Source organism: Branchiostoma belcheri, unplaced genomic scaffold, assembly GCF_001625305.1.
Source record: "Branchiostoma belcheri isolate BF01 breed outbred unplaced genomic scaffold, Haploidv18h27 scaffold5, whole genome shotgun sequence".
Taxonomy (NCBI): domain Eukaryota; kingdom Metazoa; phylum Chordata; class Leptocardii; order Amphioxiformes; family Branchiostomatidae; genus Branchiostoma; species Branchiostoma belcheri.
Window position 1 is genome coordinate 3,222,720 of NW_017804131.1, and position 15,000 is coordinate 3,237,719.

Consider the following 15,000-nt stretch of genomic DNA (forward strand, 5'->3'; position numbering starts at 1 on the left):
TGTTCTGTCTGGTTAAAATCCGCCAGGACCAGGAGAGGCTTGTCTTGCTCATCGCGCTTGCCTTTCAGCTTGCTCCGTGCACGAAACACGCGGTTACGGTCTTGCCAGGATACAAACTTGACCAGCATCAGCCGCGTAGCGTTCTCCTTCCTAGTGCCGACTCGGTGTGCGCGATCGATGCACTGCGGCTGTAAATCCAGGCCGAGTTTAACTCTGCAGAAATTAACAACTTTATGCACACACATCTCCCCAGTTTCTTTGTTAACCTCAGGGATGCCACGAATGCGTAAACTGTTCCTCCTGGTATACTGTTCCAGAGCGTTAATGGAGACGGAGTTACTCACAACCTTAGGTGGGAGGGGGGTATCCTCCATGTTTTGAATTTTCTCTTCAACTTGTTCTATCCTGGACTCCAGTACTCCCTGTCGCTGTAGCACCCGTTCCACATCTTCCCGTAGAGACTGTACGTCTCTCGCTGTAGCCATGTCATTCAGCTTTTCGTGAACGGGTTGAAGCGCGGCTTCGATTGTGGCTGTTAACTCGTCTAGAAGCTTGTCCGCCATAGCGTCTTCTCCGGTCAAACGTGTAGAACTGTTCAAATCGTCACTACCGGACCCTGAGCGACGTTGACGTTTTTTAGACCGTGTCTTAACCATTAACCATCCGTCTAGGGACATTGACAGGGTCTTTAAACGTCGGTAAGCGTCAAATAAACGGATCGTAAGCAAAGGGTCTGAGCGCAGAAAATCCACCTACTGCACGACGACCGCCATCTTGGATCTCTCCATGATTTTGTCCAAGATAGGGGGTTCTGGGATTGAACCTCTTTGAGGTCCAATGTGCAATAATCGTCGCAATATCTTGCTCCATGTAAAGTTTCATGTTTTCATTTCCTCGTGTCTGTGTACGCCTTTGCTAAGACTTGTGCATATATATAATCTATCAGTGTTCATATCGAAGCCTCGTAACCTGTATCTGTGTCTATATAGCCGATAGCTTCCCAGGCACGCGGCGCGGGGGCAGCTGGCTACATTACACCGAACGACTTGTTACACCTACCCCTTAAACATCTAACTCTAAATCTAAATCAGTTACATGGTTATCAAAACAACACCACAGAACCATTTCAGTCTCCTGGTCTTTCCCCTGCAGGTGACTCTGCCTTGCCGAAGGAGGACTGCCAAGACGTCACTCCCGACAAGCAAGCGCAGAACTTTACCATCGAAGAATGGGTGATCATAGCCCTGGTGCTGGTGGTGTGGGCCTCTGTCATCGTGTTGTTTCTGAGACAGTGGGACGCCATCAGAAGTTTACAGCCTCGAGACATAAGCCCGCGACCACCCACTCCTAAAGAAATCAGCGAATTCAAAACCATCACGATCGTGGAAAACGAAAAGGATACGCTGATCAGGACTACCAGGTTCTGAGGCCCTTCCACAAGATGGCTACTAGTGACGTCACAGCTTTTGTGGTCAGTTTGTGGACTGTGACGTGTCTGTTTTGGTGAACCCTGTTTTGGTGACGCATGGATCAATGTGTACTGCCGTTATTACCTATCGTGTGTGTGTGTTATTGATAGCGTTCCATATTGCGTTCATCAAATTTGTGAAGCAAGTAGAACATATGTTTACTGTTCTATAAACGTTTACTGCATGCACTACAGCTGGTCCATCGCGGCAATCCGATATTTCATTAGTCCGAACGGAACAAGCCCGTATATACTACACGCGATTAGCCGCGACTTCTGATATCCAAGCAGATGTTAGCTCTATTCTCCGGGCGTGTATGGTTGTCAAATTTGACTCAAATTTGATGCGATTCGTATAAAAAGGTAGGCGTGGCCCAAATCTGATCAGACTGCTCCCTAACTTCATGTGCAGGTTCCTTCGCAGGAATGTTCTGAATGTGTGATGACACGGGCTTTATAAAGCACAAAAACTGCATTCCAAAAAATACAAAAAACAAACAAAGAAACGCGCAAAACAAGCGGCAGCCAACATCTGCTTGAATTAGTCCGTATCAAGAAATTTAAAAGAAAATGATTTTCAAACATGACATTCTCTATCTCTGTACAATCATTAGGAGAAGACTCGCCCTTAACGTCATCTGACGTGACAGTGATGATCAAGAAGCCTGTCATCTGAAGGTGTTTAGGCAGACCGGTGTCATCCGGACAGTTCTGTCTCCTAAGGCGACCAACAGAACCCTCTCGGACGGGGAAGTACGATAACTCACGTGAAAATCTTTACGAACGTTATTCCTCCGTACTCCGAGTTATACGTGCGGTTCTGTACCCACCTGTCCGCGGTGTAGGATACCTAACAGAGGGCACCTTAGGCCACACTGCCTTAATTTTATGGATGACATCCCCAGAATACCCCCAAACAAGTGCGCGCGGGCGAATAAAAAAAAAATCCAGCTAAAACAAATGCTATCACAGGAATACAAAGCTGGTATTGTGTATTTGCGGTAGTTATACATGACTACATGACTAGACAAGCCGGCACATGCTGGCCTTTTGCGGCATTTGAGTCGGCACTGTATTGTCGGTAGCTACCATGGACTACTGAGGATGTCACCCAGGCTAGAGCCTCAGAGGAGGGTTTTTTTTTCTCAGAAAGTCAATGCGCGCATGGGTGTCATCCATGCAATTAAATCAGTGTGGCCTTACTGGTACCGGAGTAACATCCAACAAACCAGTCACTGTTTCAGAAATAATCATCATATACGTGTCGTAAGGTGTATTTCTGTAACTTCAAACTGAAAGAAATGTAAATAGTTGTCGACAATTATCGGAAGGAAATAAAGTACGTGTAATAAAACTTTAATTTTCTACTCGTTACTTGGCAAGCAAAAAGAAATGACGTGGTAGATTTTAAAGTTAGTCTCCGGGATTGAAATTGCGAAATTTGTGAACAGTGAATTTATTTTCCGGGCATCCTAATGTAACAATGTGTGGAACAGTAATAAACAATACAAGGCAGAAGTGGTAATCTGTGTTTTTTTCTTAATACAGTACAATGTAGCAACAACAACAAAGTATAACTTCATCTTAAGTTAAGTTCCCAAACGTTGAACCAGTGAAAATTTCCTATTTCCTTACCTGAATGTTAGCCTGGAAGCCATCCGTTTTGTACCCGGAATTCGGATTAGGGAATGCAATTAGCCCAAAGCGTCAACATCTAGGGTATTTTTATTTTATTTTTTATTTTATGAAGATTTACCACATTTGTGAAAGGATTGACATAACAGCTGACTACCACCTCTTCAAAAAGATGTCAAACCTGAGACCAGACTGTAAGGTTTGAACCACTCACACCGGGAAGGTCCCCTACTCTTTTCGACGAGGTGTGGTGGGTTCTTTAACGTGCGTAGGGTGTGACTCGTGCTCTCTCAAATACGGGATCTCTATTTAACGTTCTATCAGAGGGACGTCCCTAACCGAAGCTAGGTACTCATTTACACCTGAGTGAAGTGAGGAAAGTCGTGTAAAGTGCCTTTCCCAAGGGCACAAGATCGGTGCACCGGCAGGATTCGAACCCGGGACCTCTTGGGCCGAACACGCTACCGCTACGCCACCCGACCCAAGGGTAGAATCGATGGTCAGTACTTATATATTCTAGCAGAACTTTGGCGGTGATCAGCTCAATAGTAACCATTTGATTTACTTTAAGTACTGGTGTGTTCATCGAACCAATCTGCAGATGACTCGATACAGCGACAAACACACGGTTCTCTGTTTACCTAAGGCCATAAGGTCGCTACCACGTTCACTAGAATATTGCCGACAGTGCGATAAATCGTTTAGGTCAGTACAGAACTACATCTGTGGGTGAAACCATGTCGTGACAGAATTACTCGCTAGGTGGCCTCGTCGTCAAGTACTGTAGACTTTGAAACATGGTTGCAGTCAATACGTGCACAGAAGCATACAGCTAGAGATATGATATAGCCATCCAATTATATTCTATAAATCGTCTTGGTACATGTAAGTATTATCATCACATACTTTTAAGTTGTAGAATAGATTTCGTTTGAATGAATGACTGGCTAAATGGACTTGTATCCTGGTTTAAAATATGCAAATGTGGCGGTGCAAAAGTTACTAGATCTAAAAAAAAACTATATATATATAATATCTGTTTTATACCTTATATTGATTAACTGCTTATTGGTATTAGAATACAATGGTGTGCTTTAATATTGGTGTATGCCCTAAAGAGTATACGTACTGTTTTCAATACATCTACTGTAGTGTTACTGTGCAGCACCTCCGTGCATTTGAGCAAATTTATGCAGGCTACAGATGATTTTAATGTGTTCCGTGTCATAAAAGTCCTGCTAGGCTTACAAACATCAGGGAGTACTACACATGTGAAGGGTCGAAAGAAAAGTTTTAGTACAAATGTACTATTGCGTATTTCACTTTCACAAACAACCGATCCGACGCCTGTGTGGATGTTGTTGTTTTTTTTGTTTGTTTGTTTTTTTATTTACTTCATCGGTCACCACAAAACAAGGCTCATGGGAGCCACTTAAAATGTTTTGGGTTACAGAACAGTCAGAGTGGACAGATGTTTGTTTACCTTAGACTTGAAGAGTTTAAGGTTATACTCATAGGGGAAGCAACCACGAGGTAGCTTATTCCAAAGTTTATTAAAACTGACTTATCCTTCACACAAGCGCTTCCCTCCACACGGTAAGTGATTCCCTATTGATGCCCAATGGGGTGTGAAATTATTTGCACGATGAATCAGAAGTAACTAAGAAGAGACCAATTATCGGATTTGACACCTTCCCGGCGGAATAAAGGCTTGATGTGAAGTGTATTGAGAGAGTTGGGCGGTCAGATGATGTGTGTATTGTCACGGCAGACTATAACATTGATGTGTACTGGGATCCTGCGGTGTTCTGTTGACACGTGAAAATAAACAATGGCTGTTAGTTAAGTCTGTAGACTGTGAAAAGGGACAATTTAGTTTTATGTTCGCCTTATAGTACTGCATTGAGCTCCAGCAAAGTACACAAAACCAAGGACACGTCATAACTTTCACCGTTTTATCCGTGTTAATGTTGTCGGTTTGTTGTTCTAAAACTGCAAATCAATAGCATAAGTAGAATATAGAGTTTGTGAAATGTTAGAACTCTTTGAAATGTCGTCAAGCTTTTGTCAGGTTTCATCTATTCCTTAGTTTTATCGTTCAAAAATTGATACAGACAGCTCTTGGCTGTATGTGGGGGGAAATAATGTTTTAATTTACACCTCTCCGGGTTTCCTAGCGTTTCTCAAGTACCCACTAATTGTGCACACGAGTGCCAGCGACTCCCTTACTAACGAGATGTGTAAATTACATCTCCCCGTGTTGAAAGAGTCGGGCAGCGCCGTCCCGCCAGCCGGGGCTGGCCGTGGCAGTGGCCCGATTAATTTTTTACAGTCGGTGCCAAGTGTCAGCTCCGACTTTGTCCAAACACATCCAGCTGTTAGCCGTGAAGGTTAATAGTATCTGAGAATTCATTTCGCGCGAGTGACAGCTCGGCAACTGTGGAAGTGTGACCGCGGTAGGACACCCTCGCGTGATGGACGTTATTGAGGAAATCCTCCTTGCATAAAGTGTTGCGTGCAAAATACATGCAAACAGTCATGGCGAAAGAATACAAAGAGAACAAAGAAAACAAGATTTGCCTATGAAAAAAAGGCCGGCCATATCCATGACATTCAAGCCCACTGCGGGAGGGCAGGTCTACAGCACGCCTGCTATCATGGTCCGGCGGTCACATGTCCGTCTTGATTAGTAATATGAATAGAACAAAAGTCTTGTCTCACACCACCAGTCTACAACTGTGGCGACGCGACCACCACAACACCCGGGCTTCTCGCCGCTGATATAGCCAGTTTGTGGTCTGGACGACCCACGGTCGGTACAACTCGGCGTTTCTCGTAAATTTTCGCCCTCCGCGGCTCCCCACTAGCCCCGTGACGACTCATCTCAAGTTGACGACGCGAACATTCTCCGAAGTCCTGCCGGCGATGTTGTTCCTCGCGCGTTCTGCCGTGTGTCTGCTGCTGGCCGCCGCGACCGTGCGGGCCAGCTCGTCTCTCATCCCGATCAACTCAGACGACGGTCAAGGCACTAAAGACACCGTACCAGGTGAGCCCGACAAATGTCTCATCTTCACAATAACTTTCTCTTGTTTATCTCCGGATATTGTTATTATCTGTTCCGCCGAAATTGTTATCTATTCCGGCCAAGCGTGGCCAAAATTGCGCCCCGAGACGCAAGACAATGTGACCGAACCATCGTGGTATTTACCAGCGCAACAAAATTAGAAAACTTGTACTCGGCGCCCGCGGGCAGATGACGCCCGAGTCGTAACCAATCCTCCCGGAGAGAGGGCTACTCTCCGTGCGAGACGCGCCGAGAACTTTTCCTGCCCGGCCAGACTGTGCAAACTCCGCTGGTTGGAAACTTCCGCCCGCTTTCGCTTGTCACTACTGAACACAGTAATCCTTCTCGTCTGTAAACGATCGAGCTATTGTTTGGGACACACTGTGTAGCCTAGAAGACTCATAAACATGCACGTTTATTGCATAAAAATCACTCTCCTTTACTTTATGGCTCTCAGCTTTGCAATTGCCGTAAATATAAATTCTACCCATCGCAGGACCTAAAGAGAATATTACATACAAGATGATGATGCATAGTTTTCTAGGTATACTCTATCTTTCCGCAACCAAAATATCTAACAGTAGCACTGGAAATTCTCAAGTAAATTCTCAATTGTCTTGGACACTTTTCCAATATTATGGGTGTTATCCCTCCTTACTTTCTTGGGATGTTTAAGCTTACAAATTACTACTTTTGCCACACTGGACAGCGGCCCTAAAGTTGTGGTTTCCATTGTTGTGTCTACAGGATGCTCCTTTGGTGGGAAGTATTACGGCATGAGGGAAGAATGGCACCCGGATTTGGGAGAACCGTTTGGGATCATGTTCTGTATCCGATGTCGCTGTGTCCAGGTGGGGAAATCAACTATCAACCATTTAAATTATGCTATATTTTTGTGTGTACTGTGCTGATGTGTATGTGTATGTTTATGTGTATGTGTATATGCATGTGGTGCATTTGTATGCAAAACGTTACACAATGCCATGTCATCAGAAAGGATTCGAAGTGTATTCACAGTGTGTATAATCATTGTTGTGCGATCCTTGTAGCACTAAGTGCACGCAAATACATAATTAGCAATCGGGTCATCCGCAAATCTAAGTTTTGACCAAAGGCAATATTGATAAAAAGATCTAGAAATCATTTTTAGATACATTTGCATAGAGAGTGCAAAGTATATTGTCCTACGTTATTATCAATTTTGCGAAGCAAGTCTGACTTTTCTTTTGTTGAATCCTATTAACCCAATGCAACAATCGTCATAGGAATGGTTTATTTTAGAATATCGTTGGCGAAAACAAGTGTTTTGTAGTACCCTCTGAGTAGGTAGTACCTCTAGCGTACCAATGTGTATTCCAAATGAATGTATGGAATCTTGCACTCCCTTTGTCTTTACCCAAAACTATTTGCTCGTCGACAACGTCCATTCAGCCTTGGACTTTGCGGATCCTGTCACTTCTGTTTAAGAAACCGGCGTATTTGTCGTTGGCGAAGTTGATAAATTACTATGAATATTCATGTTCTTTCGAGCAGCCCTATTTTTGGTCATTTCGCTCTTGAAAACAAAAGTGTGTATTCAGTCGTATGTGTGGAGATGGTCTTGAATGCTGGCGGTCACCGGTGTAACGTGTATTGTCAAGCTCAAAACAAAAGCCGGGGATTTCTTTCTTTTCCATTCAAATCACACTCTTAAACATAATGAATCGTTTCCATTGTTTATGCATATCATTAACTTCACACTTGAGAAGGCGTGAAAGCAAATGTAATTTAATTATTCAACCAAATAGTTTCTGCAGTTGGAAACCGTTTTTGCATAAATAGTATACTTTGTAAGCTACGCATTCAAAGAGAGCGACAAGTACCCCACTGTTTCAGCGTTAAAAATCTCGACCTCGATTACCAGGCTTTGTCGCGGCCTTTGCTGCATGTATGTGTGTGGTAAGCGGGGAGGGTGGTCGCCTAGGGCGCGCCTGGTAACCGAGTCTATTGAATTTCTCACAAATTATTTCATTGATTGAGCGAATTTGTTGCTGTACGTATTATAGGCACACTGTACATCAAGTTCTAATTTAGAATAGCAAACTGTGCCACAATGAAGGCAGTTGAGATATGGTCAACATTCTGCGGCCACCTTAGGCCTTGGGGTACGTACCCGTAATTTAAATCCCGTATTTGGCCCACTGACAGGGTGTCATAGATCTCTGACACCTTTATTTCTTGTAATAATGGCTCTAATTAATCGGGTCCATTGATGCGCCGCGCGCCCTGTCAGGGTTAATCACGGCGTCCGGCTCACGACACGCCGCATCTGTACCCGGTCCGCGGGGGTTATTTTCAGATGGGCTATTTTGTCCGGATTATTTATCACAGCTGTGACACAATTGACAAGCTGCTGACATGTATACCTCACATTAGCCTCTACCAGGCTTCGGAAGGCGACTGGAACAAGCAGAAATCTGCCAAATAGAGAGATAACATGCCAGGCAGGGGAGTTGGTCCGCTACAGAGTACAGTTTGCCGCATCTGAAAACTGTACTATATATCGGACCAACTCCCCTGGCATGTTCTCTCTCTATTTGGCCGATTTCTACTCTTCCAGCTACCTCCTGAAGCCTGTTAGAGGCTAACCTCACAGATCATCCTCCAGTCTTGGCAGTAGTGGCTATTGACGCAAAGTCTTACCAAGAGTTAAGTCTGCATCAAGAAAACTGCTATGAATTAAGACGCAAAGTTGGTCTTTGCTCAGCTACCTCAAAAACGCTCATATACAAATGTACAGCCTATTGTTGATAAAGATTACAAACATTTGTAAAAATATTCTACATCTCGCAAAAAGTTATAGGTACACTATGTTGTGCCTCAAACGGCTTATATACAAGAAATGCTTTCATTCGCATAATACACTACATATACTATACACAATTCAAAATGACCACTGCATTATGTTTATAAAATATTACGCTTGTTATACACAGTTACTAGTATTTTCAATGATCAACTATAAAACTGGGTACATGATAACCCAATTTCTGTATCTTTTCTAAATCTGCAGACGTCAAGAAAAGGAAAAGTTGACGGCCGTGTTTCTTGTAAGAACATCAAGAAGGAATGCCCCATACTGACATGTCCGAACCCTGTCATCAGTCCCAAGCAGTGCTGCAGTACCTGTCCGGAAGGTAGGGGGAGTTTCTTTAGTTTTACAAGTTGGCGTGCCTTTTGTAATTTCTCTACATAGAAGTTAAGCTTACATTTGAATCATTAGTATATAATCAGGATAAATACTACCAATCAGTAGTATATAAATGTACATCACTTTACGTTGTTTTTGTAAAGGGAATTCATCTGTACGTGCACGTGTGCTAATTCCGATAGTGTACAATTCTGGACATTTTATATTTCATCTCTAATTAACAATGAAATTAAAACAATAAACAAATCACTTAAAGAATAAAGAGCGATCACCTCAATTCAAAGATAAACAAAGAAGATAAAGGTTTTTCTTTGTCTGTTTTATTTGCTAATGTTGAAGACATTTCTGAATTTATTTTGACTGTTCAGTCAATCACGCTCAAGTCTCGCTGCACCAAATTGTTTGTTTTGCTAGCTGCTTCTCTCACATGTAACCTTTCAAAGTTTGTTTAATTGGTTTATCTTAACTGCTAAACGGTATGAAAATCTACCAAGGTGGGCTGCCGGTTTGTTTTTGTTCATTTTAGCGGCTGTACTACAACTGAATAAACTCTGTAGCGGAGGATTAACTTCTGTGTAAAGTTCTCGCTTTTGTCAATAACCTCAGATAACCCCGGTTTCCGTCTACAAAGTTCGCAGGTGGCCCACAAAAACACTAGATGTGTTATGAGTGTGGTTTCTGAATTAGACATTTAAATCCCTATAGAGCAGCACATAAAAACATGAGCTTCTTGGAAAGCATAAATAAGCCACACAACATCAGATTCTACCGGACTTTTGTGAATTCTGGCACAGAGATACGGAATCAGGCATTGAGCCGAGATAACCGCACTTATCGCAAGTCGATAACCTACTAGACTGAAGGAAGGGGGAAAATTTGTTTTCCTAGACCGTTAATTCAGTAATATTGAACTTGTTCTTGATTTGAAACGCCCCCACGGAAGATCACCCGTGTGAGTAATGTGTTGGCACCGGTGGGTGGGGATTTGATCGTTCCTTGTTTTGGCAACGCCACGACCTGTGCAGCAGTGGCGGGAACGTGTGAATAGGAAGTCTACAGTCATGTTAACCTCTAGTTACGCGGTATCCTGTATAACTACAGGGTTTGGGGTGAATCCAAGAATACGAGACTTATTACCTTCGCCAAGAAGGTTATGTTTTCAGAGGCGTTCGTGTATGTGTGTGTGTGTGTGTGTGTCTGTCAACACGATAACTTGAGAAGGCTTAAATGGACTGACTTGATATTTGGTAGGTGGGTAGGTCTTGATGAGACCTCAAAATGATTAGATTTTGGGCCACCTGGCGGCTTGTCATGGTACTGCAGCAGAACTTCCAGTTTTGATATCTCATGATCCAGTCATGCTAGGGTGACGAAATTTAGATGGTAGATAGCTCTTGTGCTGGGGATGAAGTGACATGAGTATGAGCCCCCTAGTTGCTTGCTCTAGAACTGCAGGGGGGTTTAAAGGACAAATGTTTAAAAGAGGATAACTCAAGAACCGATTGATGGATCATCGTGATTTTTGGTATGTAGGTAGCTTAAGTGATGCTTGACATAATGATATTACAATTATGCAAATATTGATGTAATTTGCATAATTAATGAGGAAATTCTATAAATCAGCTGCATTCCATGATAGGAAGTTCAAGCTTGTAACATATGTTATTAAGAACGGGAGAAACACAGGCAAATATCGATTATGCAAATGAAGACTTAATTTGCATAATTAATGAGAAAATGTTATAATTGCATAGTGGTAACTGCCTGGAATTTCATACTTGGGGTGTTTGAAAGTTAAGTGAAGGTGAACATAATTAAACATAACTTATTTAAATAAGGACCACATTTGCATAATTTAGGGGAAAATGGCATTCTTTGTTAAGATAAGACTGTCTTTTGGTGGAGAATATGATCAACAGACTGATATAATTCATGCAATTGAGGATCCTATTTGCATAATCAGGTTGATTAGTATATTTCTTATTCATAAAGGCTAACATCATTTGGCGAAGGTATGAGATCGTGGAACTCTAGTTCTTCAATAGTATCATGAGTCATGACAATCATTCAGTGGCACTTGAAAGTCAGAAAAAAGGCAGCTCTCTTTGTGTTCGCCTCGCCCTTTTCATTCTCACACTGTTTCGCTCTCCATGGCTCCAACTAAACATTGCTACTCGCTGTATATGTTCTAACAGACTAGCACTATATGTATGTATGTCGTGATGATAAAACATATACAAACGATGACACTGGGCATATCCCCACTGACTTTATGCTAGACCACTCAGAAGTTAGTTAGCTACATGTGCCAAGTCTTGCCCAGTCACGACTGCGAACTTTTGCGAGAAAATAAGAAGTCTGAAAGAGGGGAAAGGTTTACAGTCGCAGAATCAAAATTCCAATTGCTCTCGTCTGACATTCAAGTGGGGTCACCTTCAGATGGAGTGTCAAGTACCCGCCAGTTTACTCATGTCTAATCTGAAACATCAACGTCCCGAGTGAGAGTGACATGTGAGAGAGAAGAGGGGAAATTGCGCAACCACCTTTGGTGTAACACTTCCAAGTAGGCATGTGGTATCCTTAGATACGCTCCAAACACAGTCACGGTTATGTATCACTGTTGCCGAGTCGCTAAAAGGACCATCTGTGGGTTAAGTAGCGTTGTCAAACAGCTAATGACACGACGGTGATTGTTATTTTTCGGCGTTCCAGCCGCAAATCTTTCCCAAAGTATCCATTTCCTCCTGAATGTTGATCGGCTGATAGATTGACTTGACCTTTTGGTAGAAGCGCCGGGGGAGTTGAGGGTGGGGGTTCATTTGTATGCAACAAGACTAGTGCAACTGTTTCCAACAGGCTTCGGCGGACGGTAGATTTGCTTTGTTGTCAAGAAACTTAAGCAAGCTTTGGCTGTAAGCGAGTGAAGCCGATCATGGTCGGAAAATTCCTAGTGGAAGACGTTTGGAGGGGGAGGGGGGCACAAGAGTCTTTGTAAATGTGCGCCACCATACAAGATAAAGATAACTTTACTAAGTTGGACAATAGTGGAACAGGGTACAAAGTATGGCATCTACTAAGTACACATTAACTACATTTTCATAATGCTTACCCTATAACTACCGTACAAAAGTGGGTGGCTAGTATGGGATAGGTATGGACTTTTACAATAATTGGAGGAGTTTCTAATTTCTATGCAGTCTTTAATATACATATTTGATATATATATATCCGTGTATAGCATGCAGGGGTGGTCACAAGTCATTATGTATTTGCATTTGCTTTTTAAGTTCATTGTGGTAAATGCTGGAATAGAATCTGATAGTCTGTGTATTGTGAATACATGTACTGTCTGCTGGTACATGGTCTGACTCACTAACCGGTACTGTGCTGTGTGAAGGTTGTCATAATGGCCACAAATTACCGCACATTCCGCCATACCCAGCTGCTGACACCATATGATCTGCCAATGCTGAATATGTCAGATATGTCATGTCGTTCGTCAGGATCTACGCACACTAAAAGATATGATCAGACTATTAGACGGACAAATGAGTGCAAATATAGCGAGTCGAACCCATAACACCAGCGCTATAGGCAAAGTCTCCATTGTCTACAATGTGACAAGTTGATACCATAGAGTCTATTAAAAATTGCCAGAATGTTATCATCACCCATACGAATTTATTATCAGTATCTTGATGCCTCCCTCGGTAGTCAGTATGTATATTTCTATTGTTTTTAGAAAAGGAGGGGGAAAGTTCAAAGAGAAGTTTATTGCAAAACATGCCCAAAGGGATAATTGCAGGTACAAACAACATGTATGGAAAAAGAAAATACAATGCCAATGGTATGAATGATCTATACTACGTCAAATCTTTTGCAAGGACACATACAAAACGGAAGATACCAGTAGACAGTATTTTTCAGTTTTTACCGATTGCATGAACCCAATGCCACTACTACTCCGAATAGGAGCTCATTTAAACGACTGGATGACTCAAATTATAACTATTTCACATTGTTTTTATCACAAAAAGGTTTCTGGTATGAGAAAACATGATATGTGTACTGTGAGGGAGCTATAGCAGGAAAGGGTACACAAAATCGCGTTTTCTATCGCTCCATGTTTTCACAATAGCATGAAGTAGAGAATACAACAAAGAAGGAGACTGAACAATCGCGACCTGTTGACTCCTGAGAACGGGGATAACTTTGTCTAATCCACGGAACGACAGCATTGTTGAAACGCATCAAAATAAACAAGAACGGGAGATCTCGGGGGATCTCGGGTAATCCCGCGTGATCTCGCGTGATTGATGCCACCCTGTTCGGGGACCACCGACTGTCGCCTTCTCCGGGCAAGTGTCTGACCTTGGGGGACATTGGGGGACATATCAGGACGGCGTGCCTTACAGGTGAAGTAGCCGGCGGTGCAGACCTGTCCACGGTTCGACAAACTTTCCTGAAGGAGTGAGCTATTTTGGGCTACGGTTTGATCCCCTGGCACTGTACTCGCGCATAAACAGCATTAGTCACACTTAGTGTGCCAGAGCGTTCGAGTTAAAACTGTGCGAACTTGTTTTGCATGACAAAAGCACATAAAAACGGGAATTTCAAAGCTAAAAACAAAATTGATCTACCATGTGATACTAGTACTCTCATTTTTGTATTATTTTAAAGCTTTTTACTACCTCTCACTATGGCAACCTGTTAACATACTGGGATGGACGTTTGTACATATTTTTAGTCCATCGGCCGAAAATCACAAATTTGTGGTATTTTATACCAGCGTTACAACGAACATATATAACAACTAATTATTTAATAGAATTAACTAATATCCAGTTCTTTGGAATTATAAACCAATTCGATCAAAGTAAGATTAAATGCCAAGATCAAAAATCATGCCAAGAGTTTGTCAAAAAAGGTCGGCCAAGCCGTTACAAGTCTTCTCAATAAATACCACCCCTCCGGCACCAAATGATGATGAAATAACACGGCGTAATCCATTTGCTGGTAGATAAACATTAACCCGGTTAGGACGTCTCCTTCTCTGTGTCAAGGTCGAGGCAGGTTATCGCTCCCTATCTTTGCTCGCGGCCCTAAGATGTCCGACTGTACTCCGCACTTGTTCAACATGTCACACCGCCGAGTAACTAATCCTACTACATTACATCTGCGCGCTCTTTAGAACAGGAACCGCTTAACAAATTGTAATTTGCTTGTGTCTGGGCCAGTGCGAGAAGTCATGGGTTCTAATAAGGCCTTATTAGAACCTTTTGTGAAAATAAATGAGATTTTTATTAGTTTGCGATGTCAGTCGTCTGAGTGGTGTAACTCTGTCTGTACTTAAATGTCAAGTTCGAATGAAGACGAATGAAGAATCTGTGTCGTTCCAACATGGAAGTTTACGATAACCGTATCAGTGTACTCCAACTCTCCCACACATGTGTCGTATATCAAAGGCTAGGTGACATTTCTGGCAAGAAATATTACGTGAAATCAGATCATTATCAAATGCCTGTCAATTTAGTTATGTCATACCACATTTCACACGTTTGTTTTCTTTATCATCAACATGAGCAGACGAAACGTCTAGAATGCGAGAAAATGACCTTTTCCACAGTTATACATAGTTAGCTT

General features: G+C 42.5%; 1 protein-coding gene across 1 annotated transcript in view; it reads left to right on the top strand.

Annotated features, from left to right (window-relative positions):
* The first annotated feature begins 5,386 nt into the window (after positions 1 to 5,386).
* LOC109480148 (chordin-like) overlaps positions 5,387 to 15,000 on the top strand; it is a 25,304-nt gene continuing 15,690 nt past the window's right edge. Inside the window, exons 1-3 of the mRNA XM_019782306.1 lie at positions 5,387 to 6,149; positions 6,915 to 7,018; positions 9,220 to 9,343. Coding sequence (XP_019637865.1) covers positions 6,029 to 6,149; positions 6,915 to 7,018; positions 9,220 to 9,343 — 349 coding nt within the window. The 5' untranslated portion in view covers positions 5,387 to 6,028. The remainder of the gene's footprint in view (positions 6,150 to 6,914; positions 7,019 to 9,219; positions 9,344 to 15,000) is intronic.